Genomic DNA, 27,369 nt, shown 5'->3' with positions numbered 1-27,369 from the left:
AAAGATTCGTCTTTCCGCATCCTGCTGGGCCAGTTATACATCGAGTAGTAGAGGACACAACGTTCCATGACGTCTTTGTGTAGTTGTACCAGAGATAGTGGTACTATGTCACTAACGGGTAGTGTGTCTTGCTGCTTTATAATCTTCAAGGTAACTGAATAATAAGGTAGACCATAGTAATATACATATCAAGCAAAGCAACAAGTAACTGTCAGTTCATAAATCGCTCTTGACGAGTAAAGTCGTGTACAGAATGGTGAAACAACGATATCCAAACGTTATGAAGAAGAAAACTAAAATTGTTAGATGGAAAGAAGGGGAATTCAATCTGCGAGTAGCCATTACTAAGGCACTACGCGTAGCAAGAGCGAGAATTTCTTCAAAATGCAGAGCAATGTTTTGTAAACGTGGACGAATTATTCCTGTACCAAAACGAGGAGGATTTCTTCCTGCGCTTTAGGGTCTTTGCTGGGTGGAGGTAATGCTGTAGCAAGAACTGTTAAGGCAGTAGAAGAAGCGAAGCAACAGTTGAACGAGAGTGAACGCCATAACAAGACAATGGAGGCAACTGCAATACGAGGCAAAGGCATACACATGAAGCTAGCGCCACGCAAAAAAGGGCTTGGCATCTACATATCAACAAGAAAATTCTACTGAATTCACTGCCACATCGAGCTCTAACCCACGAAGAAGTTTTTACGTTTGTTAAACAACTAGGAATTCATTATTTTAGCGCTGTGTATATGCGCGATCAACTACCAGCATGCCCACGTAAACGTGAGGGTGCTGTAATTAACTTGGACAATAGTCGCGGGCCTGGAACTATTACGTTTCCTACCTAAAATGTAAATCTAAAGTATGGTATTTCGATAGCTAAAGAGACTTACCTCCTCTATTTGAGCTCATACGTTATATCGGAAGCAGTGCAGACATTATTTAAAATAAAAACCGTGTGCAAAAATTCAATACACGCATGTGCAGACGATTATGTCTTATGTTCTTATATCAAACCCAGAAAGTAGACAAAGAGCATCAGTGTGCACGTGATGACCAACGGTGTAAGAACTTTCGCCGAATGCGGAGAAGGACCCGAAAAACCGTCTACTTTAATCCACCGATCGAACTCGGTCATCAGCCGCATAGTCTTGGACATGTGTCGTTTGAGAGCTACAGTAAAATCTATAATGTGCTTGATGGCGTAAACAAGTTCTATTACGATGAGTATGTGCTAACGCTACCGTCGGGCAGTTATTCAGTAGACGATATTCATGACTACATTGAAAGTACGTTAATTGAACAGTTTAGTGATGAGAGTTTTAGTAATAATAATTACAAGTTCTCAATTACTGTGAGCAACATCACATATAAATGTGTTATTGTGTCTTCATTCAAGATTGACTTCAAATCACAACCTGATTCGATTGGACCATTGCTTGGATTTTCATCAAGAGAGCTCATACCGAACGTACGTTGAGTCTGTTCAACCTATAACACACTTCGATGATCATCATATAAACATCACTTGTAATATTATTACAGACTTGTATAGTAATCAACAACCTTCACACGTCCTGCACGACTTTATTATCACAGAGGAAAGTGGTTATACTCTTCGTGAGAAACCGCCAGTAGTTCTTTATCATCCTGTGTCTGTAAAACACATTAGTAACATCACTCTTAGGATTGTGAATAAACATAGTCAGCTCATTAATTTAGATCGGCACACGTACGTAGCTTGCAAACTTCATCTTAAACCAGTATGAAAAAATATATAAAACACGGTGTACATTCAGGAGACATACTACATGTTTGCGAAGACTCAACGAGTTAACAGATGACGAAAAGCACAGTCTCCTAGTTTTAGATTATACTAGGTTATACGCTACTACAACAAAATGGAAGAAATGCTGGACGTTATGAACACAGTAGAAACTCATGAAGGTGTAGTACGAAGTGAGCTTCATTATTATCAACTTTTTACGTTTGGACTTAATAACAATGATGAAATTCGCTTTATCATTAATCAGAAAGGTGTATACAACCTACCACATGAAAGCTACATCTATATTGAAGGATGCTAAGATAGGGGAGTTGGAAATGGACCAAGCACATCTCAACTAAACAACCATGATCTAGATTTCCTCTTTTGTGAAGTCCCTTATGAATTAAATAATGTGGAAATAGATAGATCGAAGAATGTTAGTTTTACAAGTGCAATGAAACTCTACGCTTCTTATAGAGATGAAGAAAGAAATATTTTATGGATGGCAGGATGGTGTCCGAAAGCTAATAACAACTGGATGATTAATCAGGATGCTACATTTTCTGGTATGTTACCATTAAAACATATTCTCGGCTTTGCTGATGGCTCTAGACGTATTATAATCAACGCAAAACAAGAGCTAATTCTGATCTTTGATCGAAGTTATTACAATTCTCTTAGAGGAGTAAAAACACCAGTAGACTTGAAAATTACACTTCATCGTATATTGCGGAGGATTTCACATGTAACATTATCTGATCGAGAGAAACTTCGTTTGTTCAAGATTTTAGAAAGTGATACACCATTACCTATACGTTTTCGAAGTTGGTAGCTGCATGAGTATACTGTGTTACTACCTACAAACAAGCATAGCTGGGCTGTTAAAACGTCACGTTTTACTGAAAAGCCTTTGTATATTATTTGTGGATTTCAAACCCATCGTAAATTTAACCATGAAAAATGTAGCTCACAGTTTGATCATTGTAAATTAAAAAAAATATTGGACTATATCTCAACGAACTACGTATCCCTTCGAAAACTTCGACATTAATATTGAGAAAAATTAATTTGGGGTTTTCTATGACATGTTTTCTAAATTCCAATCATCGCATTATCAGAAAGAAGATGTTTTCTAAATTCCAATCATCGCATTATCAGAAAGAAGATCGTCCGCTATTTTCGGCCGAATAATTTAAAAATAAAGTACCGATTGTAATTATAGACTGTTCTTATCATGAAGAATCTATAAAAGAATCTCCTGTCGTTCTTTGTTTAGAATTTAAAACATCTGAAAATATCTCTGCTAACGCAACAGCCTATTGTCTTATTATTCATATGAGTGATGTCACTTACCATCTACTAGTGAATGTTGTTACAAGACTATAAATAAGGATAGCCCTACATCATGATCATTAGTGTGTGCTTCTACACCGTACAGTATGGAACGGAAAGAAGAAAAAGACTACACGATTACAGACAATCGACTTGATAACAAACAAAACTGTGAATGTGCATCTTGTTCGCCTGCCAGCGAAACTAATACGCTACATCTTATTTACCTCACTGAAGTGAGGCTAAGATGTTCTATAAACATAGAACCTTATATCAGATGCCAAAACATCTGATTCAGTGTTTACCACCAGGATTGTTATCTACGTACGTCACTTTTTTCGTAGATGCTTTTTGGGACATTGTACCTCTCCACAGTAAGATGTCAATCGATGTGGCTTCATGTAGAGGCTGTCGACGACATTACAAGCATCGAAGTGAAAATCACATCAAATGCGATTGCCATGGACCTAATCCGAATATTGTAAACTGTAGACAGTGTATAGATGAACTTCTTCCCTTCTTTCCAGTACCTGATAATGATTCAGAAAGGAACTAAACACATGGATGGTTTTAAGGTAAGAACTGCATCAACTTCTTTGCGAAGCATAACATGCATAGTATAATATATTTTGAAATCTTAATTTCATAAACAATAAATGTATTCTATAATATGAGTGTTGCGGGGGGCATTACAATTCTGGGAGCATGCTATCTCTTCACAGTAAGATGTTACGGAGGACAGCAACGTTGGCGGTAGCATAACCAAGACTGTAGTATAACCGGTAGTAGTTTGTTTAATTTTGTAAATAATTGCACAATAAATATTTCATTAAATTTAAAATGTTCTACTTATTGCATTCCCTTTCTCTCCTCACACCTATCAAATATTTTCCTAGTCGTCACCATTTTATCTTTCTGAAAATGTAGGTTGAAGAACTTCTAGTTCTGAGAATTTACAGAAGGCTGAAGTATTCCGTCAGCATTATGTAAATATGATCGAACCTGCAAAGTTTGCGACGGAAGGCCAGCGTCTCAACCATCTGAGGCATTCAGCCTGGCAGGGTAAGGTAGGTGATTGTATAAAATTTCTAATCACTAGATCGTGTGCCCAAAAAGCCTTGATTAAATTCTAATCCTCTCCGCAGTGCGCATATGGAGTGAGGGCATATAATGCTGTTGATTGTTATTTGTCCGTCGCATGGAAACGTAAAGCCTTGAGCAGACCTCTCGATGCTATTCGACAGGAGAAGGCTATGTGCAACTACCGGCTTCCTACTATTATATATCATGTCATTCAATTCATCTTACTATATTCCCTGATGTGGTTGAAGTCAGGAAGGGCATCTGGTTATAAAAAATCCATCTAAAAAGATTCATCTCAGCACAAACTCGACACCGTAGGGAAACGGGACAACGAATGGACACACGTTAGGTTATAACGTCATGCACCCCTAGCCAGCAGTCCGCATTTCAAATCACCCTCGCTGTGACGTCACAACTCTGTCAGGGTAAGGCCTACGGGTTCGGTTATGTAAAGATAAGCATGCATTTTTAAATCGCCCGCGCTTATTACGTCACAGCTCCATCATTACACCAAGGGAGAGAAGGGCAAAGAGCCTGTGAGTGCGTGAGTAATCCGTTTTACAGTAACTTGCAAACTCGCCGTAAGAGTGTACTTCAAGCTGATGTACATGCGGACGTGCGCACTAGTTATTCTCCCCTGTTTATGACTCTAGCGGGATATAATAGTCGTTTGTTCACAGTAACTCATGAAGTCGTGGCGAGAGTGCACTGTTATGTCTCTAGAGGGATCTGATAGTCTTTTGATTACAATAACTCAAGAAGTGACCGCGAGAGCGCACTGATATGTCTGTAGCGGGATCTGATATTCATTTGTCACGCTGTGACGTCAAAGCTCTGTCAGGAGAAGGCCTGCGCGTTCGGTTATGTAAAGATAAGCATGCATTTTGAAATCGCCCGCGGTTATTACGTCACAACTCCGTCACTACTCCATGGGGGGACGACAAAGAGCACGTATGAGGTTAGGTTACCATTTCGTGGCCAAGGTTAGGTTAACACACGTGTTAACCACACCTACAAGTCACCTCACTAGTTCGGCTCCTCCAAGGGGAGCCTGTGTGTGAGGTTATGTTGGCGGTCGAGCGCGAGGTTAGATTAATGCGCCATAATGGCGTCTTAACCTCATCTTCAGGTCATCTAACCGATCTGTGGCTCCTCCATGGGCGCCCGATCGATTCGCCTCCTCCAGGGAGGTCCGTACGATTCGGCTCCTCCAAAGTGGCCCGTGAGGTTAGCATTGCCCTCGTATGTAAGGGTATGACGTCATAACCTCACCTAGCGGTCAAAAACACTCCAGGTTTGCCAGTGAGGTTAGCATTGCCCTCGTACGTATGCGTAGGGTGGCAAGAGCACCCCAGATCATTCCTTGACCAATGAGACCCATCCAATGGAGTCTGTGATGTTAGGCTTACTCTCTTACATAAGGTTATAACGTTATTCCGCGTTCAAGTCTAGAACCTACATGGCCTTGGGGTACTCAACTAGGGGTCAATGACCTCATTCTATAATCTACATAGCCTTACTACTTAACTAGGGGTCAATGGCCTTGTGGGAATATGCTAACTCATCACCCATTGTTTTAGAACATACAAAGCTCATAATATTTTTTCTTCACTGAGCCAGAAGTTGCTAGTACACATCAGTCTGCCAAGTCCACCGGAATCCACGCACCAACCTACCCTGTAAGCGACATTTTACACCATTCATAACGGGACTGGCTGCTATAAATCCTATGGCCTTTATGGGGATGGCTTTGTTTTGCTATAATAATCTGGACGAAATTAGCTTTCTAATGGTGAACAAATTGCTTAAATCGGTTGAGTAGTTCCCGACATTGCCCTCGATATACGAACTCGCGAACTTCCTCTCTATGTAATACTACAATTTTTGTTTAACCATCTCGAGTGATATATATATTAACCGTCGTAATAATACACTCAAACGATCATAAATTGTAAATGGGATGTATGTAACTGCCTGCTATATGCAATAAAAGATACAAATCTATAATAAACTTAACCAAACTGGGGATAGTGTGAATTGTTCGAATACTATACCTATATTTGCAGATAGCTTGTTACCTGTTTTTTTTTCGTTTGTTCACACTTAGTGGTTATTGGAACTGGGTAAAGCACTCCCGAATAATTTGGCACTTCTTGTGGTACCGGTATCTGTGAATGTTGATTGGGAGTGTATGTGTATAGGGCCTTCTTGAAATCGCTGCAAAGATTATGAATTTTTCTGGCGAATTTCCGTCTGCTATTTTGGATATTTCTATTTAGTAACGATTTTGTTGAATTGAGCTACGAGTAGACAAAAACAAATAGGTCTGATTGTCATTAGTTGATCAACAGATCGCTAAGAAGTACATTACTAGGCAGACCTGCTCACACAACAGTAGGGACCCGTACACCAATCTACTCTGCTATAACATTGTCCCACTCTCAGGCCTTTTGTCCTTAACCCAGTTCTCATGAGACCTTGCTACAGGAACTCACGCACTTAAACTTGTGGAGAGAAAAACAAAAAGCCTGTCGACTGCGGTTGTCCACAGGCCGATCTTTCACAAACAATTGCAGGAAATTTAAACCTAACTGCTATTTGGATTAAGGTTATTAAAGACTTCTCTGTATGACCGGTATTTTAATCATTGTTATCAAGTAAAACTTACTGTCACTTAGCGTAGAATAAAATGTTGCACTTATAATGGCAAATTGCACGTAATTTTGAACTATAAATTGACGGAGAACTCTTTACAAATACATGCGTAAATTTCGTGGAACTGAACATTCCCCTACTCAAAATAATACACTTACAAGTGCTGCAAATTGGATTAAATATTTCCATATTTAAAATTTACACATACGGAATTTTATAGATTTGTTAGAATGAAAGAGGACATCTCAAAGCAATTTCCTCTAGTTCAAAGTATACATTTAAAATAGGAACTTTAATTTCTGAAATCTAAATTCTTGTCATGTTCTAAAATATTTCAAGTAATAAATTACAATTATTCATATGTTTGGAGAATTTTTGTGGAGTAAAAATAATAAATAAAGTACGGTATGATGGTAGTACGGCTAATAATAACATTTATTTCACCATATAGATCTGTATATTATCAAGAAAGGTATCCGGTCGTAGAACTGGACCTAATCTGCATGCAGTGCTGGCGTCAAGTAGCTGGGAAAATACCAATAAAGAGCTTCATGAACTTCAAATGTCGTATACCCTATTAGAACTGAAGACGTGTGTATCATAGGAAATTTGTGAGAAGGCTGACGAGAAGTTTGCTTTAAGAGTTGGCAACCCTATTGTCAAGTCGAACACCGAGCAGTTACAGTTTGTTTGTTTGTTTGTTTGTTTGTTTGTTTGTTTGTTTGTTTGTTCAACCCTTGTCTCGTTTCTCTACGGCGTCGGGTACGAGGTGAGATGAAACTGTCGTGGCGGATTTTTATGACCGGATGCCCTTCCTGACGTGAACCTCATCAGAGGAGTTAATGAGATGAAATGAATGATGTGATATAATTATATTATAGTATGATGGTAGAGGGTGAAAACCGGTGGCGGTACATAGCCTACTCCTGTCAAAGAGCACCAAGGGGTCTGCTCAAGTCTTAACGTCTACATCTGACGGGCGAATCACCATCAACAGCGTCATATGCCTTCACTCTACATTAGCACTGCGGATAGGTTTGGAATTTTATCCAGGCCAACATTCTGATGGTGAAAATATTTTTGAAGAACGGCATACTGCCCTTGAGGCGGTGGAGGTGGAATCCCTCGCTGAGTCCGAAGGAAAAACCAACCCTGGAGGGTAAACAGATTAAGAAAGAAATCATTTCCTGACAACAAAATTTTCGGACATATATCAGTGAAGATAAAAGTCCGACTCCTTGGATGAATGGTCAGCGTTGAGACCTTCGGTTCAGAAGGTGCCGGGGGTTCGATTTCAGGTCGGTTAAGGGATTTTAATCCCGTGTGATTAATTGGCTCGAGAACTGGTTGTTGGTGTCTGTCTCAACACTATCCTCTTCATATGCACACAACACAACACAACACGCCGCACTACCAACCACCACAGAAACAGGCAAGTACACACAGGGTTGGCGTCAGGAAGGACATCCAGCCGGAAAACAGGGCCAAATCCACATGAGCGACAAAGTTCACATCCGCGACCCCACAAGATGTGAGAAAAGTGGTAGAAGAAGATATCAGTGAAAATAAAGTTCACTTTAATACTTGCAAATTAATAACTGGTTGGACCACCCTTCCGCTTTATAACCTTAAACGTCGTCGCATGCTGTGCACTAAATGCTTTTTTTTTTCTGAGGAGATTTTTCCCATTCTTCGAGAAGTCTCTTTTATCAGTACTGAGCCATATCTGCATGGCAAATTCCTAAATATTACTGTTCGGTTATTGCTAATGGCCTCTTCCGGCTTCACCTTGGATGACTTGACAACTTCCATGATTATACTAGAGAGGGCAGCTCCCTCGATGTTGGGCACTGATGGTCGTATCTTTCCGACGATATGTTAATTTTATCTCCTTGTCTCGAATCGTTGGTTTTGCTTTGAGAGAATGTAAAAATGGACTCAACGCGTATCGGAATAGCGTTTTTTGACGTACAGAAAAGTCTTTAAACGCTTCAAACTTACCCTGTACTACCACCCTCCCCCTTTCTTTGACAGTTAATATACTCCAGGTATGGGTATTCTTTCGTAATATTTGTTTCAATTATATATAGGTGATTGATATGTGTTGTTCGCTCCGCAGTATGAATGGACTGCATGTTTTTTCTTGTGGTTATTGAGATTATGATATGTTGATGGTAGAGTCTCATATTACTTCTGTGTATGTGCGCTACATTTTTATGTAATTCGCCATCTGATGACTGTTTGCTCTTTGTGTCGGCGCGAGCTTCCACTCTGTCGTACGAAGTGCGAACATTGATGGGTTTGTGCATGACTGCGGGATTTCTCTGATCCCACAGCTGAATTCGTTTGACCTGTGCACGCAAGTTCTGAATAACTGAGACCTCGTTCGTGGCCTTGGGGTCATGTTTTATTAAAGTGAGTTCGTCATTTAACTGACGCTGCTGCTCGTATTGCTTGCCGATCCCGGCTGTGTCTGAATGTTTGCACGAGTGTTAGTATGAGAGGGGAGTGTAACAAAGACGTATCAATCATTTGAATTTGTATCCTGTTTCAGTATTTTATTAATGCATTTTCGTATGGTGCTATTTCTTTGTCTTCGCACCTGCCTTGGCCGCTCACTTACCTATAGGGCCGCCATTTTTTGTTTTCTTCATTTAGGTTATATGCATGCCTGGGATTTTCCCCTTTTGTTATATATTATCTCCTTGGTCCAGTGTTATTTCTCTTTTATCCCATACTGATAATCCTACGTATTTTCTTTTCTTTTCAACTCGGGGATTTCTCCTTGATGCGTAGGAGTTATATGATCTGTGGTGATTGTTATTAATGAGGGTGGTGTCCGAACGTTGTTGAGTGGAAAAATATATTAAATATACTCATGGAAAGAACGATCTCTTTTGATCTGTTGCACCAATATTAATACTGGCACCTTTAAAATGGTTTTGTACTTAACTCAGTGAGCCCGCCGAATGTTTTGATACTTTTTTTTGTGACTTCATACTCACGGAATAATGTCGTGCCAACAACTCGGCCTGGACTGCTTATGTATGTAACCGTTCTTTATCCTTTTTATTTGGTTAATTTCCTTTCCCTCTACCTTCATTTCATGATTTCAATAAACCTTTATTTCATGTATTTGAATTTTATTAGATTTAGTCCCTTATTTTTTTTGTCAACAGGCTCTTTTCCAGTTCAAGGCTGTTTGCTTTTAGGCCTTTCCTAGTCGCGATCTACGCCTCATATTTCTTATGGTATTTATTTGTACTGGGATTGGTTCCGCGATGCAAGGGGGTGTGGCTCAGTACTTTTGTTTTTGGAAGTGTAGATTGAACCTTGGCGTTGAGTTCAGCCTATAGGCGTTCGATAGGGTTCATATCTGGACTTTGTGGTAGAGGATGGAGCACTTTAGGACAATTGTAGAGCAGATACTGTACATCTGAACAATATGGGAGTTATGCTTGGGGTCGTTGTCTTGACAGAACCTGAACTTCCCATTGGACCTTTATGTTTTCTTATATAGGCCTATATCAATGATATGTGTGAAGAAGTGGAATCAGAGATAAGGCTGTTTGCAGATGATGTTATTCTGTACAGAGTAATAAATAAGTTACAAGATTGTGAGCAGCTGCAGGGTGACCTCGATAGTGTTGTGAGATGGACGGTGGACAATGGTATGATAAACGGGGTTAAAAGTCAGGTTGTGAGTTTCACAAATAGGAAAAGTCCTCTCAGTTTTAATTACTGCGTTGATGGGGTGAAAGTTCCTTTTGGGGATCATTGTAAGTACCTAGATGTTAATATAAGAAAATACCTTTTTTTTGCTACGTCGCGCCGACGCAGATAAGTCTTATGGCGACGATGGGATAGGAAAGGCCTAGGAGTTGGAAGGAAGCGGACGTGGCCTTAATTAAGGTACAGCCCCAGCATTTGCCTGGTGTGAAAATGGGAAACCACGGAAAACCATTTTCAGGGCTGCCGATAGTGGGATTCGAACCTACTATCTCCCGGATGCAAGCTGACAGCCGCGCGCCTCTACACGCACGGCCAACTCGCCCGGTGAAAAGACCTTCATTGGGGTAATCACATAAATATGATTGTTAATAAAAGGTACAGATCTCTGCACATGGTTATGAGGGTATTTAGGGGTTGTAGTAAGGATGTAAAGGAGAGGGCATATAAGTCTCTGGTAAGACCCCAACTAGAGTATGGTTCCAGTGTATGGGACCCTCACCAGGATTACCTGATTCAAGAACTGGAAAAAATCCAAAGAAAAGCAGCTCGATTTGTTCTGGGTGATTTCCGACAAAAGAGTAGCGTTACAAAAATGTTGCAAAGTTTGGGCTGGGAAGATTTGGGAGAAAGGAGACGAGCTGCTCGATTAAATGGTATGTTCCGAGCTGTCAGAGGAGATATGGCGTGGGAGGACATCAGTAGACGAATAAGTTCGAATGGTGTCTTTAAAAGTAGGAAAGATCACAATATGAAGATAAAGTTGGAATTCAAGAGGACAAATTGGGGCAAATATTCATTTATAGGAAGTGGAGTTAGGGACTGGAATAACTTACCAAAGGAAATGTTCAATAATTTTCCAATTTCTTTGCGATCATTTAAGAAAAGGCTAGGAAAACAACAGATAGGGAATCTGCCACCTGGGCGACTGCCCTAAATGCAGATCAGTAGTGATTGATTGATTGATTGATTGATTGATTGATTGATTGATTGATTGATTGATTGATTGATTGATTGATTGATTGATTGATTGATTGATTGATTGATTGTACCAGGTTTCTCTGCACTTTTTCGTAAATTTTGGCGAAGGATGTTTTCTTTTCAAGATGTCTTCAATAAACACCAGCTCACCCACACCCACAGCTGGTATTCAGCTCCGTACTATCACATGTCCATCGCCGTGTTATAGTCGCGATCAAATTGCTGGTTGCTAGCTCTTGGTTAGGCTTTCTCCAGACTAATTGCCTACCGTCTGAACTATGCACGCTGTACTGTATTTGCTCTCATCTGCAAAACAGAACCATCAAAGTTCTTGTTTATCATCATACCACTTTACGTCTATCTCTCTCGCAAATTTGAGGCATCATTCCCGCGAACCTACCCTTGTAACCGGCTTTTTCCAGAGGTCTTGATTCTCTTACCAGTGGCTGACTGAGCTTCAGTAGCCAACTTAGGAGCACTTCAACTAAGATTCTTTTTTGTCTCACAATCATCGATTCTTCTGTGTATGTGAGGACTTTGGGGCGGCCATTGTGTTGTTTCAGTTCTATACTGTCTCCATTGTTATGTCTATGCTTGATATCGGCCAGTGTGCTTCTCGTCATTTGCAGCATTTCAGCAATGTTTCAAATGCTTTTCTCTTTCTCATGATGGCATACTACTAACTGTCTTTGGTTAAAGTCCTTTTCCTTCCGCCCCATACGACTGTTTCAATGAGAGCATAGCTAAATCCACTAACACGTTGCCAGAATTACACTACAGGACTGAAAGAGAGCCCGAATAATTCTGTTAAGAAACTGTCATTCTCATATTATCATCTATATTTACATATTGTATTTAAATAACAAACCGAGCAACTGGCTGTGCGGTTTCTGGGTCACGTAGCTATCTTTTTGCATTCGGGCGATAGTGGGTTCGAACCTCACTGTCAGCAGCCATGAAGATAGTTTTCCGTGGTTTCCCATTTTCATAACGGGGTTGTACCGTAATTAAGGCCACGTGCTTCCTTCCCACTCCTGGCCCTCTCCTCTCCCATCGGTGCGACGTAAAGCAGATTGTAAAAAATAAATAAGTAGGTAGTTTTATGTATAATATAGATAGATTCCTTTAATTAAATAGAATGAAATGGCGTATGGCTTTTAGTGCCGGGAATGTCCGAGGACAAGTTCGGCTCGCCAGATGCACGTCTTTTGAGTTGACATCCTTAGTACCCTGTGATCAAAGGTCAGCATGCTAACCATTTAGCCACGGAGCCGGACATTCCTTCAATAGTAATGTGTTCTAAGGCTTAATTACTCATTCATACAGAATTTCGTTTCATAATATTAACTAAAATTCATAACAGAATAATTTTGACCTGTGCAGCACTCTCCAATAATCATTTGCGAGAAATTGAGAAGTTTGCTGACTTTTTTCACACCAGCACAAAACAGAGGATGCGTAGTAACACTTTAAATCCCCACAACACTCCGAGAACTTTAAATCCAAGTCATTATAGTTATGAATACTTTTATAGCTACTGCATTTAGACAGTTTTCAAAAGAAAAAAAGCACGTTTCCTTCTTTACTGGCATTTTCCCAATTACTTGACGTGCGGACTGAGCCAAGTTCTACGGCCACCTTCCTTGACGCCAACCCTGTGTGTTGAGGCGGACAGAAATACCCAGTTCCCAACCTAGAGAAAAGAAACAGACGCGACTAAAATCCCCAGCGAAAATCGAACCCGAGACTCTCTGTACCGAAGGCCGCTACACTGCTCATTGAGCGAACGAACCGTATTCGCAGGTACCCGAGTACAGTATAATCTCCATATTGCGGCACGTCCAGTAATGCGCCTTTTTTCTTTTTTCGCCTGGGTATAATACTTTTAAACATTTGGATTTGAATGCTATGTTTTGTTTCTGAGGAGATTATAAAACCTTCAAAATATCTCAATATGTGAAGAAACAAAGTACAAGCGACAGCTTTTTTACTGAAAATAACAATGGGTAGGTTGCTTTCCTTTCCCAAAATACAGTGTAATGTTGTGTTTATTCCAGTGGTGTGTAAGAGTTTTCTTTAATTAAAGTGTATAATTTTTAGTTATTGCCTTAAATAGTCTCGGACCGGGCGAGTTGGCCGTTCGGTTAGGGACGCGCAGCTGTGAGCTCGCATCCGGAAGATAGTGGGTTCGAATTCCACTGTCGGCAGTCCTAAAAATGGTTTTCCGTGGTTTCCCATTTTCACACCAGGCAAATGCTGGGGCTGTGCCTTAATTAAGGCCACGGCCGCTTCCTTCCCATTCATAGGCCGTTCCTGTACCATCGTCCTCATACGACCTATCTGTGTCGGTGCGACATAAAGCGAATAGCAAAAAAATAGTCTCGGTGCGAACGAAACATACTGCATATACAATATCAAACAGTGTGCAAATTAATCTCTTTGAAAACGTACCGCGTATTTTTTATTCCTATAAAATCAAAAGGTTTAGCCTGTACATCCCAATAATCCGGCTTTTCCAGTAATGCAGCACCTCTTCAGTCCCTCCAGTTACTGGAGTGTGCTGTACTAACGTACAAACGAACAGTACAAGTATACGTACAGAAGGAAATTCAACAATAGATATGTTTTACAATTTTATTTAAAATTACGCTCGTTCATTGTTCAGTCTTAGGAAAGTAATTTCGTGTGCACATCAGACTTCAGAGAAGATAAGATATGAGCGTATCTTGCAAACCTCATACTTCATGCATTTATCGCCCAGTCGTTAATGGAGTTTACACCCAGGATCACGCGTAAACAACATGATAACTCACGTCAGCAGCACCCACCCACATCGTGTGACTAACAAAGTTCCTGTCATTGTAAAAAGATGAGTACCGTATGTCGCAATTCATGGTCGATCAGTAGGAGTAACCAGGGGCTCCTGTCTTCTTACTACAGGCCTAATAATAATGCAGTATCTATCCTCTGCACATTCGTTTCGTGTAGCAATTCTGAGAGGACTGATGGTATACACGATGCGGAGACGATTTCCATCAGTTTTGAAAGTTCTCTCTCATTCGGTTTGGATTGCAAAATGAAAAATAAGAAAAATGAAAGCCTACCCACTTTTCATGGAACTTTACAAGATTAAAGTAGAGGCATCCAGAATGTTTCTTCGCTTGGTTTTACCTCAGTCCGTCAAATACTGCCACTCAGACACAGAGAAGCGAACAATAAGTCGATTACTTCCTTCACGGATCACTGATACCATGCCGGGGTCCACTGACCCTTGCTACAACAGCGTTAAGTTCGGTATTTTCTTGCCTTCTGCTCGCTGTGTGGAATACAAAGTCATCCGAAATATCTTTCTTTCTTTCTTTCTTTTTTTTCACAATTTGCTTTACGTCGCACCGACACAGATAGGCCTTAATTAAGATACAGCCCCCGCATTTGCCTGGTGTGAAAATGGGAAACCACGGAAAACCATCTTCAGGGCTGCCGACAGTGCGGTTCGAGCCCACTACCTCCCAAATACTGAATACTGGCCGCACTTAAGCGACTGCAGCTATCGAGCTCGGTATCTTATTCTATTACCACACATGTTGTCCACCCCCCTGGGGTAACGGTTAGTACTATTAACTGCCGTCCTTGGAGGGCCGGGTTCGATTCCCGGCAATGTCAGAAATGTAGGATAATTTAAAAAAGAACACGCAACTCACCTCCAGTGTATGCGAGGGAGGGAGGCGGTGAAAAAAGTTGCACCACCCCGCGACGAGGACGCGAATTTATTGGTACTCTTTACTTTATCACACATCTTTTGAGACCTCTGTTTTAGTGGTTCACAACATTGGAGACTAACTGTGGTATAAAAGATCAACTTCCTTCGATTTTCTATGGGTTCATTGATTCTCTACATTCTCGCTCTCTTCTTTCTGAAAATATTTAACTTTTACCACAAAATAAACAGGAACTAGAATGTTCCAACATTACTAAAAGGATATTGAAAAAAAATATGATACAACTTCCAGTGTTCATCCAGGTCCATAACCGAGTGGTCAGCGTCGGTTTTCGGATTCGATTCCCGACCTGGTCTCGGATTTTAATAGTAAACGGTTAATTTACTTGGCTAAGGGACTGGATGTTTGTACTGTCCCCAATACTCCTGCAACTCATTCAGCAGACGTCACCTACCCTCGTCGGGGGTCTGCTTTACAAGGCTAGCGATAGCCATACGAAATTATTATCAGTTCTATAAATGCCCACAAAATTAATTTCCACGCATGCAAAGACACGTACAAATGTTAGTTTAAAAATAATGTTATTTCTATACACTCTTTCACTGAGTTTCTCCTTGGACCACCACGCCTCAAGAAATAAGAGAGAAAGAAAGAATTGTTAAACATTTTTCAATCGACTCTCTAACACCAGAAACCGGGGCCGATGACCTTCGATGTTAGGCCCCTTAAAACAACAAGCATCATCATCAACACCAGAAACCCTACAGTCACAGGTTTATGAGAGATTTTCTCTTGCGACAACTATCGACGTATTGACCTTTGTTCATTCCTTCCATTAATTGCGGGCAGGAGCAAGTCAGGCTTAGGTCCCTTAGCTATTTAGATATCACACTCTCCCATACCACTGTCAACGGTCGCCTAACCACAAGCAGAAATAAGATTGTACCTGAGAGAAAATCAATAAAGTTCATTTTTTAGAAATTATCAACAAAATTATCCTCGCTGTCATACAGTTTACATCCGCCAAGACACTAACTCCGCGGATATCCGCATCCGTACAGGGCTCTAGATTAATGTGCCTATAGTTACTGTATTTACATATACACATATTTACATAATATTCACAAGACCTGTTTAACATTCAAGTAGTTCAACTCAAACACACACACGCCTGAATCCCCACATATACTTCAGCTAGGCCTGCTCACTCATACCCACATTTAGTCTCACTCATTCGGGGTCACATAAACTTTCATCCGTCCTCCCACGCATACTGAACATTCACACAGAGGAAAATTATGTTTACCGGGCGAGTTGGCCGTGCGCGTATAGGCGCGCGGCTGTGAGCTTGCATCCCGGAGATAGTAGGTTTGAATCCCACTATCGGCAGCCCTGAAGATGGTTTTCCGTGGTTTCCCATTTTCACACCAGGCAAATGCTGGGGCTGTACCTTAATTAAGGCCACGGCCGCTTCTTTCCAACTCCTAGGCCTTTCCTATCCCATCGTCGCCATAAGACCTATCTGTGTCGGTGCGACGTAAAGCCCCTCGCAAAAAAAAAAAAAAAATTAAAAAATAAATTATGTTATGTAGAGAAGGTTCCGTTATATGTACAATATTTATATCTCTTTACAAAATGTATCTGCAGGTAGTTCTTTTGTCTGTGGTGAGAGTTCATTCCACAGCCGAGCAGAACGAATAAAGAAGCCACTTTGATATGATGCTGTTCTTGTAAATGGAAGGAAAAGGGGCACACCTTGACCTACTTGAGCGGAGCGGTAAGCGGTTGAAAAGGTTTATGTGAATGTTACCTGTGAGGGGTTATCGCAGAAAAGAAATATCTACTTGTTTACAGAGAGCTGTCATAGGGTGGGGGGCAGTGACCTGGCTGTATTTAAATGACCGTGTTGAGTAATTAGTCGTTCCGCTCGGCGTTGAACTCCCTCTAGTTTAGGCATGGCTTAGTAGAGGGGTGCCAAGAAGAAAGCCGGTACGACAGTACTAATTCTAAATAGGCTGTCTGAACTGCTTTCTTTCTGGTTCCCAGTAGAGATCTGCGGATGAATCCCAAGACTCTGTATGCTTTGTACCTTATGTCCTCAACATGTTTGTTCCATTTTAAATTGCCAAGCAATTTTACTGAGGTGCAAGGCATCAGGTTTTTATCGCACAGTGAAATTTGATATTATAACGGTGATCTTGCTCTAGTTGAGCGGATATATTTACATTTCTGTACATTTATAGGCAACCTATCCGGTTCGGAATCAAATCCGGGACCCTCTGATCGGAAGGCCTCAACCCTGACCATTTTGCAATATCGATCAGTAATATACGCTACCATATGTACTTCTCTATTATTTAGAAAGTGTTTAAGAAATCTCTCCTGCCTTTTCTACGCCAGATTTCGCTCGCTTGCTCTCGGATAAGCAGGTGAAGGGAGATGGGTTTTTTACTCTTTCTACTTGCGAGACGAAGGAAGCCCGCAAACACAAGGCCCAGACTCAGCTGCCTGCTCGAGGGCAGGAAACCAGATGCGAGCTACTGAAAATCCACAGCCTGTTTCCAGTCACTTGACCGGGTCAAGAATGGAATGAATGAAGCCCCCATCTAGCGGCGAGGATAGGAATTGCGCCGGCTGCCGAAGCCTGTCGCACTCCTCTGGGGCAATGATAAATGACTGATATTGAAGAGTGTTGCTGGAATGAATTACGACAGGGAAAACCGGAGTACCCGGAGAAAAACCTGTCCCGCCTCAGCTTTGTCCTGCACAAATCTCACATGGATTTGAACCACGGAACCCAGCGGTGAGAGGCTGGCGCGCTGCCACCTGAGCCACGGAGATGCGAGCTATTATAGGTTGAAATTCATATCAAATTGGAAGGAATTCTGCGGGTGCAAAATTGCGGATAAATATCTTAGTAGTAGACGTACAGTAAAACCCCGGTTAACCGAAACTCGGGTTATCCGAAGTACCTCCGAAATCGCAAATCCATATTTTTTTTAAAGAAAAACAAAAACGTGTACTGTGATCGTCTGACGAGAAGTCCCGTAAGGGGTGCGGAGGGTAAGCATGGCCGCTGCGCATGCGCCAATCTCAAGTCTCAAGGCCTGACAAGAAACATCAGCTCCGTCCGCGGTGATTCTTGTGAACTAAGGTGCTGCTGTGAAGTTTCAAACTGTAGTGCAATTGCGCTTTAGTTACACATTTACTGCAAGTATTGCATAATGAACACGCATCTCTTTCAGAGAGCTCGCACTGTTTATCACGACTAATGTTTGTAGCTTAGTGTGGTATCTGTTACTCGTGCCGTGCCTACAAGCTGCCGCAACTTCTCGTGAGACGCAGACAGTACTGTACTGTACTCTACTGCACGGGAATAATCGCAAGGGTGAGAGCGCGCTGGGCTTTTTATACTTGACTTTTATTGAATTAATTAAATGCGAAAAAATAGTTTTATAACATCATTCATCAAAAAATTTAATTATTTAATGTTTTAACGCAGTCACATTGCACTGCGTGAGTTTTATCAGTTACATTTATCGAAGAACTTTCTTCGGAGAAAAAGTAGAAATATCACGGATTAGTGGAGAGCGAAAACTAGAAAAATGAAAAGAAAACCTGAAAATCGGGCACCTATTGATCCAAACGATAACTGAGAATTATACACGATCCGTGGAATATCTGACCTTCAACAAGTAGCGTTCGAGATTTACATTTAATTAAGGTTATCCACCAGTCAAATACCCTGTCGGATATGGGAACACCCGCCGAATGGACCCTTTATCGAACCAAATTGACTATCAGTTGCTTTGGATAGGTTGCGAAATACTACTGGAAAGCCTGGTGTTCACTACAAGTTAAAAGCAGCAGTCATAATTAAAAATAAAATTCCACCATATATTGTCATCTCGTGACACCCTTAAGTTATGGAATAATCCCGATGCTGAAACGTGCATCACCTAAACAGCTGTTCAGAAGGAACCAACAACGATTCGATCCGAGAGGATCTTACGTTACATCATTCTGAAGGAACAAAACTGCGAAATGCAGGAAACACTTACTCATCATGCATTTAAAAGAAATGCCAAACACTGAAGTTAAAGAAAAAGTGGTACATCACTTGAAAAATATTCTTATAAAACCAACTTTCAGGTTATAAACGGTTGCGTTAAGTTTAATAAACTTACAAGTCCACATGATAAAGTAAAATCAAAATACTAAAACAAACTAGGGAATTCTTTCCTTTACAACTACGACTACCATTACAGATCCATCTACTTATTGTTTGTCCCAATAAACTAACTACAAGTTATTGATAGACCACAGTCAACTATTATAAAAATGAAAGAACGAAAAATTGAAAATAAAATATATTCCCAACTGACGAATCGAACCCGCATTCGTAACTCAAGTCTCACATAAATAAGCTAAGTGTCAACACGCACACTAACAAAGCAATCGGACGTCTGAACGACAAAACAATTAAGTCCGTAAATAAATTAAAATACTAAAGTTCATGAACTCAAATGCGCGTGGCAAACAGCAGTAATACTCAAACACCATAAGCTAAGTATCAAATGTTGGACAACCCTCACGTTCATGCCATGCATACCCTACTGCAGACACTACCATCGTTCAAGTCACTTCACAAAACACCTAACCTAAGACTTGAATATATACAGACGACACCCTGAACCTATCGTCAAGCCTACATAATTTCTACACACTCTAACATCTATGTACACACACACACACACTCCTAAACCTATCGTTGAGCGTAAATGGGGATTTCAGCTCATCCATATACTCCTATGATACCGTGTGACGTTCTAAATCTATTGTCGAGCGGAAACTGGGATGTCTATCCATCCTCTAGAATGTCAGGTGAAATCGTAACTTCAAACACACTCTTTGATATTTAGCTGGAAACCTTGTCGAAACTATAGCACACAACGAAACGAATCTTTCCACAGAATGAACGCAAGTTTGAAAATGCAACTAAATCCCTGTCTTGTCAATAAAACGTGAAAATGAAAATAAATTACGCGTGGCCAACAATCCACAACTCAAACACGATCTCGACATACGCAATGAAGTTTGGAAAAATAATAATTAATTTCAGCACACGTCTTCTTTACGTGAATATCGCCAAAACAGTAATCATCACCATCGCAAAAATCCACACTGTAATTCTAGGGTGAGGCCCAAAATCGCCTACCATCTCACTATTCCAAACATTCATACCCATAAATTATCCAGTGAAGCGAAATTCAATGAATCTACACAGCCAAACTATCACTTTAATAACGTCCAATATCTCATCCTGTAATGTTTCCGATTTAATGATAATTTATCGTCTCGTAATATATAAAATTTACTGAATGGAAATTTGTTATAACAGTCAAATAACACCAACCGTGTATTCAGAATGCCCTTCTATTCTTGAGATCGCGTACTATAATATTCATTATGCTGACTTCACATAAATCGTCATTTGGACTTAAAACTGCCAAGAGCTACAATCTTCTACAGAATTTTTTTTCACTGGGAGATCTTGACTTGAAATCATAATGTGCATCACCAAGCACTCATTTCGAACCAACTTTCACCCGGTCAGCTGTTCCGAATTGTTGGTGGAATATCAATACAGCCTGCCTCAGAAATATCACATTTAATATACAGCCTGTCTCAAAAATTCTTCGCCATTAACAAATATAGCCTGTCTCAAAAATTCATCTTCATCGCCTATCACGGCGGCATTACTCATGAAATACAGGCTTCCTATGCCTCCAACATCTACACAACCATCCTATCAACGTATCATTCCGGCACAATCCTTTTCTTCCTGTTTCAAAACTTTTCAAACCTCAATACTCCCGTGACGAACAATTTTTATAAGAATCCTTTCCATTCATTTTTACTACAACTTTCGGACCTCAAGAATACAATAACACACCGTGATTTCCTATATCACCGACATACACGGTGTCACAAAAATTACCTTCCCATGAATATATATAACTTTATCAGACTTCACTAGATTTCGAGACGAACGCAAATCTTACTCAACATATCTGTTAAATACACCTTTAACATTGAAAAATGTAATCCTGCTGTAAATATTATTATTATTATTATTATTATTATTATTATTATTATTATTATTATTATTATTATTTCGATAAAATTTCTGAACTCATACGATATTCGAAATTATTGCATTCACCACGACTACATTATCGTTATCACCTTCCTAACTTTACTCAGTTTGAACACTATCTTAAAGAATGTTAGCCCATTGCTTACACTTCGCAATATACAGTTTCTCGACGTGAATTTTACTGCCCTGAAGAGCTTCACATGACGACCAGAAATATAACACATTCGCCTGATCATTATTAAATATTAATTCGTCACGCGCATTGAACATTTTATTGGGACTAACAAATTCTATTCTACAACATTAATACATTTTACACTCGCTATCGATTAACACCGCAAATAACGCACTTTCCTCGCGTTTTAACATGCGACGAACTTTCTTCTCTACTGGCGACTGCGATAGATTTCCCAGGACGCTGCTTTAGTTCACCCCAATACTGGCCAGGTGTTTCAATAGATAACAAAAATCAGACCTAACTGGCTAGCCTCCATACTTCCCTTTGACAATATCAAACACACACAATATAATACAGAGAGAAACCCAGCTACGTATTTTAAACAGATATCTATGCCTTCACAGTTTTCGTCGGCGGAAGTACAGGAAAATTTCTATCACCTTCCATTTAATACTCTAGTTGAACCATTGACACGAATATATAACAAGTTATTTTGAGAACTAAGCCCCGCACTTTCTTGCAGACGAGCGACGTGGGTTTCACCATCCAGACCTTCAGATAGAATGAGTTAAAGTAGGTGGAGGCGATTTCTTTTATACCCTCTTAGAGGACGCCACCCTCACCATGACGTTTGGTGGTGCAATCTGCTAATTTCACATCCACTGGACCAATTTTCTTGAAATTTATTCCACAAATTCAGACAGAATTATAATTCATTACGGTGTTAATTTTATATTTTTCCCATATTTGCGACGGGCGTAATGAATTTATTTCTGACATGTAGTTTCGCGGTCTTTCTTCAGAAATGACCTTGACACGTGTCGCAAATCCGTGAGTATGACGCCAACTTTCCTCCAGGCTTAACTGCATTTATATTTACCCTGGGGATTCTGTCTTCACGTAAAGTTTATTAATAATTTAGATTCTTTATTCCTGGATTTACCATGTCGCCGAAGTCTCTCGTTATGAAGAATTTCCCGAAATTGATAAATTATTCAGTGCTCGAGGTCAACCGAAATATCTCGGCATTTCACGAGATGGTGGCTAGCTTGTCACGGTGAGTTCGGTTCCCACGAGAGAGCGAGACTCTTGAAATAAAAACATGGCTACTCTCAAAAAAGTTATTTGTAGCTGAAATAAATATCTGGAATTATTTTTCATCGTAGAATTATGGATTCAGTACGGTACCTTAATTAAGGCCACGGTCGCTTCCTTCTCAGTCCTAGCCCTTTCATATCCCTTCATCGCTATGTATACAATAAAATATCCAAATTACAGATGATGTAATAGAAATTTAAAAACAATATGCTTTACGTCGCACCGACACAGACAGGTCTTACAGCGACGATGGGATAGAAAGGCCTAGTAGTGGGAAGGAAGCGGCCGTGCCCTTAATTAACGTACAACACCAGCATTTGCTTGGTGTGAAAACGGGAAACAATGGAAAACCATTTTGAGGGCTGCCGACAGTGGGGTTCGAACCCACTATCTCCCGGATGCAAGTTCACAGCTGAGCGGCCCTAACCGCACGACCAACTCGCCCGGTGAAAATTAAATAATATATATATTGTATACAAATATATATATATATATACGAACTTACACATATATATCTTCACAACTTTTCTACAGACTATTCACATAAGAATTCATATAATTTGCAAAATGATCACGTTCCGCCATTGAGAAGAGCTTTTCCGAATTGCAGTGGCAGGGCGGTGAAAAATATCGAGTGACCCTTCCAGCTGATTTATGGTCCTAAGGTCTTCGTGTGCAACGGTTCTACATTTGGGCAGGTGGAATGTACATTTCTGCCTTGTTCGCCTGCTTGGAACGTGAAGTGGAATCAATCCCAGTCTAGCCGGACAGTCCACTTTACTCTTCAAACATTTAGGTGCTAGCCTTCCGTTCGCATATTTTCGGCGCGTTGTCAGCGTAATCATTCCAAGCATTGTTACAAATTCTTCATACCTACTTGAAGACAATGCCATGCCCAGGAACCCAAAACTAATCCACTTCATGAACATTACCTGCACTCTCTCGAGATGGTACCCTGTGGCCTTTTTTATACGGGAGCCACATCTCACAACCATACTCGAGAGGGGTCTCACCAGGAACAAAACAATGTTGTAGCAAATGCAATATTACTGAAATCTTTACAATTTCTTTTGACAAACCCCATACAGCCTGGAAGATTATATAATATTATCGATGTCTTTCTCAAAGGATAAGCCATTCCTGTTACTAAGAATTACACCTAGGTCATTAAACTCCTCCACACGATTTAAACATTCTCCATTTCCTTCATCCTCGTCCGCGAATAGTTATCCGCGGAGATTGTAAATATTTGACTATATTTCACCCAAGGTATTGAAACGAATAGATCTGTTAACATAATACAGTAGGTCTGATATCTGACACCAGTTCCCCTACAGTGACAGGTTTATGAATGATTCCTCTTGCGACAACTACCGGCATACAGTGAGTGTAAAAAGTATTCGTACGACCACACATATTTTAGAAAATAATGAATTTTTCATACGTTTAGGTAGGTTTATGTATTGAAAAAAAACATTCATGTAGTATTCATACCTTTATTCATTCCATAAACAATACGAAGGCAAAACATTGTCATAAACTTGTAAAAATTCACAGACAATAAATTTTCGTTTGTGGACCCGCACAAAGTATTCGTACGACCCCCGTTTTCGTGAGTAAAATCAGCCCTCCACTCTGATAATGTCGTTGTGCATGCTGCTATGGCTCGGACGTATCCCAATCATTCATTTCGACTCAGATGTTGACAGGACAGCGTTCGAGTGCATTCACACGTTGTCAGACTGGGGCTAAAGAGTCCGACAATTACTCCCAGCGAATGAAAAGTCATCAACCACCTTCACAACAAGACATGGGCGCTCAAAAGGATCGCAGAAGCAGTTGGGAGGCCTAAGTCAACCGTGCAGTCGATCATCGACCGCTTTTCCGAGACAAAAAGCTACAGTAACAAGCCTAGAACTGGACGTACCCGGACCCTGACCCAGGCAAACAGGCGCTTCCTTGTCCGAGAAGTGAAGAAAAATCCGTGATGCAGTGCCCCGAAAATTGCTGTTCAGCTGGAATGGCGAGGTGCTACTGTGAGCGAGTCGACAGTGCACCCTTTGTCAAATGGACTTCCACGGGCGTCAGGGACGTAAGAAGTTGTATGTCATCAAGGTTAATCGTTTGAAACGGCTACGCTTTGCCATGGAGCACCGAAACACAGGTCTGGAGGTCTTCAACAGGACTGTCTGGACCCATGAGAGCAAGTACAACATCTTCGGGTCAGGCGGGAGCCTCCAAGTGTGGCGGCAACCAAACACCGAGCTACATCAGCGGAACTTGATTCCTACTGTGGAACATGGGGGTGATTCAGTGATGGTGTGGGGGTGTACGAGCGCTAAGGGAGTGGAAAATCTTCATTTCATCGAAGGCAAGATGGACCATCGAATGTACGTCAATATTTTGAAGCAAAACTTACCTGCCAGTATTGATAAAATGGGACTGGGAAGTGATTATCGTTTTCAACAGGACAATGATCCGAAACACAAAGCTAGAAATACCCAGCTGTGGTTGTTGCACATCACTCCCTAACGCTTGGAAACTCCTCCCCAGTCCCCTGACATAAACCAAATTGAAAATGGATGGCACTACCTTGGAACAAAAATTAGGTCTAGATGCATTTCAAACAAGAGAGATTTACAAAATGCTCTCAAGGAGGAAGGGGAGAAAATCCCCCCTTCTTGCTGTGCTAATTTAGTAAAATCAATGCCCAATCACATCCAACCTGTCATAGCCGCCAGGGGCAATCCTACAAAATATTGATTTCCACAGACTGATGGAGAAATGTACAGAAGACAGGGGTCATACGAATACTTTTTGTTGGTCCCAAAAGAGATATTATTTGTTTCTTCTTTTTTACAACTTTATGACAATGTTTTCTTTTCATATTGTTTGTAGAATTAATAAAAATATTTGAATACTACATGAATTGTTTTATTCAATTCATAAACTTACCTAAACGTATGAAAAATTCATTGTTTTCTAAAATATGCGGCATTGTACGAAAATTTTTTGCACTCACTGTATTGAGCGTTCTATTTCGGAATCTTGTTCCTCCCTTTCACTAATTGCGGGCAGGAGCCAGTTAGGCTTGGGTCAGATTTACGGCTTTATGATTCCAAGGCTCTCCCATACCAATGTCAAGAGCCGCCTCACCACAAGCAAAAATAAGAGTAGGGCCTATAAAACCAAACCCCACGGCCCTTAAGTGTAACGCCCTTGAAAGGGCCTTGGCCTGCCCAGCAACCGCTGCTCAGCCCGAAGGCCTGCAGATTACTAGGGGTCGTGTGGTCAGCACGACGCATCCTCTCGGCCGTTATTCTGGGCTTTCGAGACCGGGGCTGCCATCTCACCGTCAGATAGCTCCTCAATTCTAATCGCGTAGGATGAGTGGACCTCGAACCAGCCCTCAGGTCGAGAGAAAAGTCCCTAACCTAGCCGGGAATCGAACCCGAGGCTTCAGGGCGAGAGGCAGGCACGCTGCCCCCTACACCACGGGGACGGCAGTAGGGCGTATACCTGAGTGAAAATCAATAAACTTCATTATTTAGAAATTGTCAGCCATACAGTTTGCATCCGGAAGGGCTCAACCTGTACCATTCGATCTGTTGTTATTATTATTATTATTATTATTATTATTATTATTATTATTATTATTATTATTATTATTATTATTATTATTATTATTATTATAGTAGAAGCCCGTTATAATGCAATTGTTGGAGGAATGAATTCACCCCGCGTTATAGATTAGCCGCGTTATATCGGGAGGTGACCTGTGAAGTGACAAAATATGTAAAGGACGAGGAAAATGATTACAATATAATGCACAACTATAAGTCGAATACGCCACCAAACACAGAAACACAATTCGCTTGCACTTTATGCTTACCTGGGTAATACCATGACGAGATTTCCACCGCGAAAACCACCCATGTGACGCATTAAAATCATTGTTGCCGTGTAAATCATTGTGGAATTTCACAGCTTGAGCTTTAATAACGGGTCCTGAAAGTGGTACCCCTTCACGTCGTTTTATTACATACCACCTGTAGAGACATTCATCTAGTTCGCTATCTTTTCCTAGTTTAGTCTTTTTTCTTTGCAACCCCACACCACTTTCTACTGTGTCCACGAAACTTCTAAGTTTCTTTTCTTCCTTCATCCACCCTCTAATCGTTCCTTCTGGAATGCCACACTCACGTGATAAACTTGCCTTTGACTTCCCATTCTTCACACGATCAATTATTTTGAGTTTATCACTAACGGAATACGCTTTCCTTTTCTGCGACATCACGACATGTGCAGTGAACTCACACTGTACCGTACACTTCGCGGACAACAGAGGGGAGTAAGGGCTGTGTTCACTTTCGAGGACGCTGTTGCTTGCCTTGGAAATAATTCTTAGAAAAGTAAAGGCCGCAAATAGCTCAAGCAATTGTTTATTTCCGGTTGCTTCTGTGAAATTCCACGAATGCCGTTTTATAGCCTCCTAGGCTGATAACCTAACCATACTGTATTGTTTCCTCTTGGTCGAGAACTTAGCGGACAACAAAAACGTTGAGCTACAGTCTAGTGAAATGACCTGAGATTGGAAGCCAAGGAACAAAAAAACTTCACTGAATTTCTACAATAAGCTTCACTAATAAAGAGCTGTCGCCTTGCATCATTC

The 27,369-nt window shown here is 40.7% G+C and overlaps 1 protein-coding gene across 2 annotated transcripts in view; it reads right to left on the bottom strand.

Annotated features, from left to right (window-relative positions):
* Positions 1 to 26,877, bottom strand: part of LOC136866181 (piggyBac transposable element-derived protein 3) — a 217,174-nt gene extending 190,297 nt beyond the window's left edge. The window contains exon 1 of one of the 2 annotated variants that reach the window (XR_011017925.1): positions 6,256 to 6,275. Coding sequence is in view for 1 of the 2 variants with exons in the window: in XM_067142917.1 (XP_066999018.1) it covers positions 26,590 to 26,862 (273 nt within the window). In the remaining variant the exon portion in view is untranslated. Of the gene's footprint in view, positions 1 to 6,255; positions 6,276 to 26,589 lie in introns of those variants that run through there. The other variant, XM_067142917.1, reaches the window with a different exon arrangement.
* Between the last annotated feature and the right edge of the window lie 492 nt (positions 26,878 to 27,369).

This window comes from Anabrus simplex, chromosome 3, assembly GCF_040414725.1.
Source record: "Anabrus simplex isolate iqAnaSimp1 chromosome 3, ASM4041472v1, whole genome shotgun sequence".
Lineage (NCBI taxonomy): Eukaryota > Metazoa > Arthropoda > Insecta > Orthoptera > Tettigoniidae > Anabrus > Anabrus simplex.
Note: the sequence above shows the minus strand (reverse complement) of the source record. Positions and strands in the feature narration are given on the sequence as shown.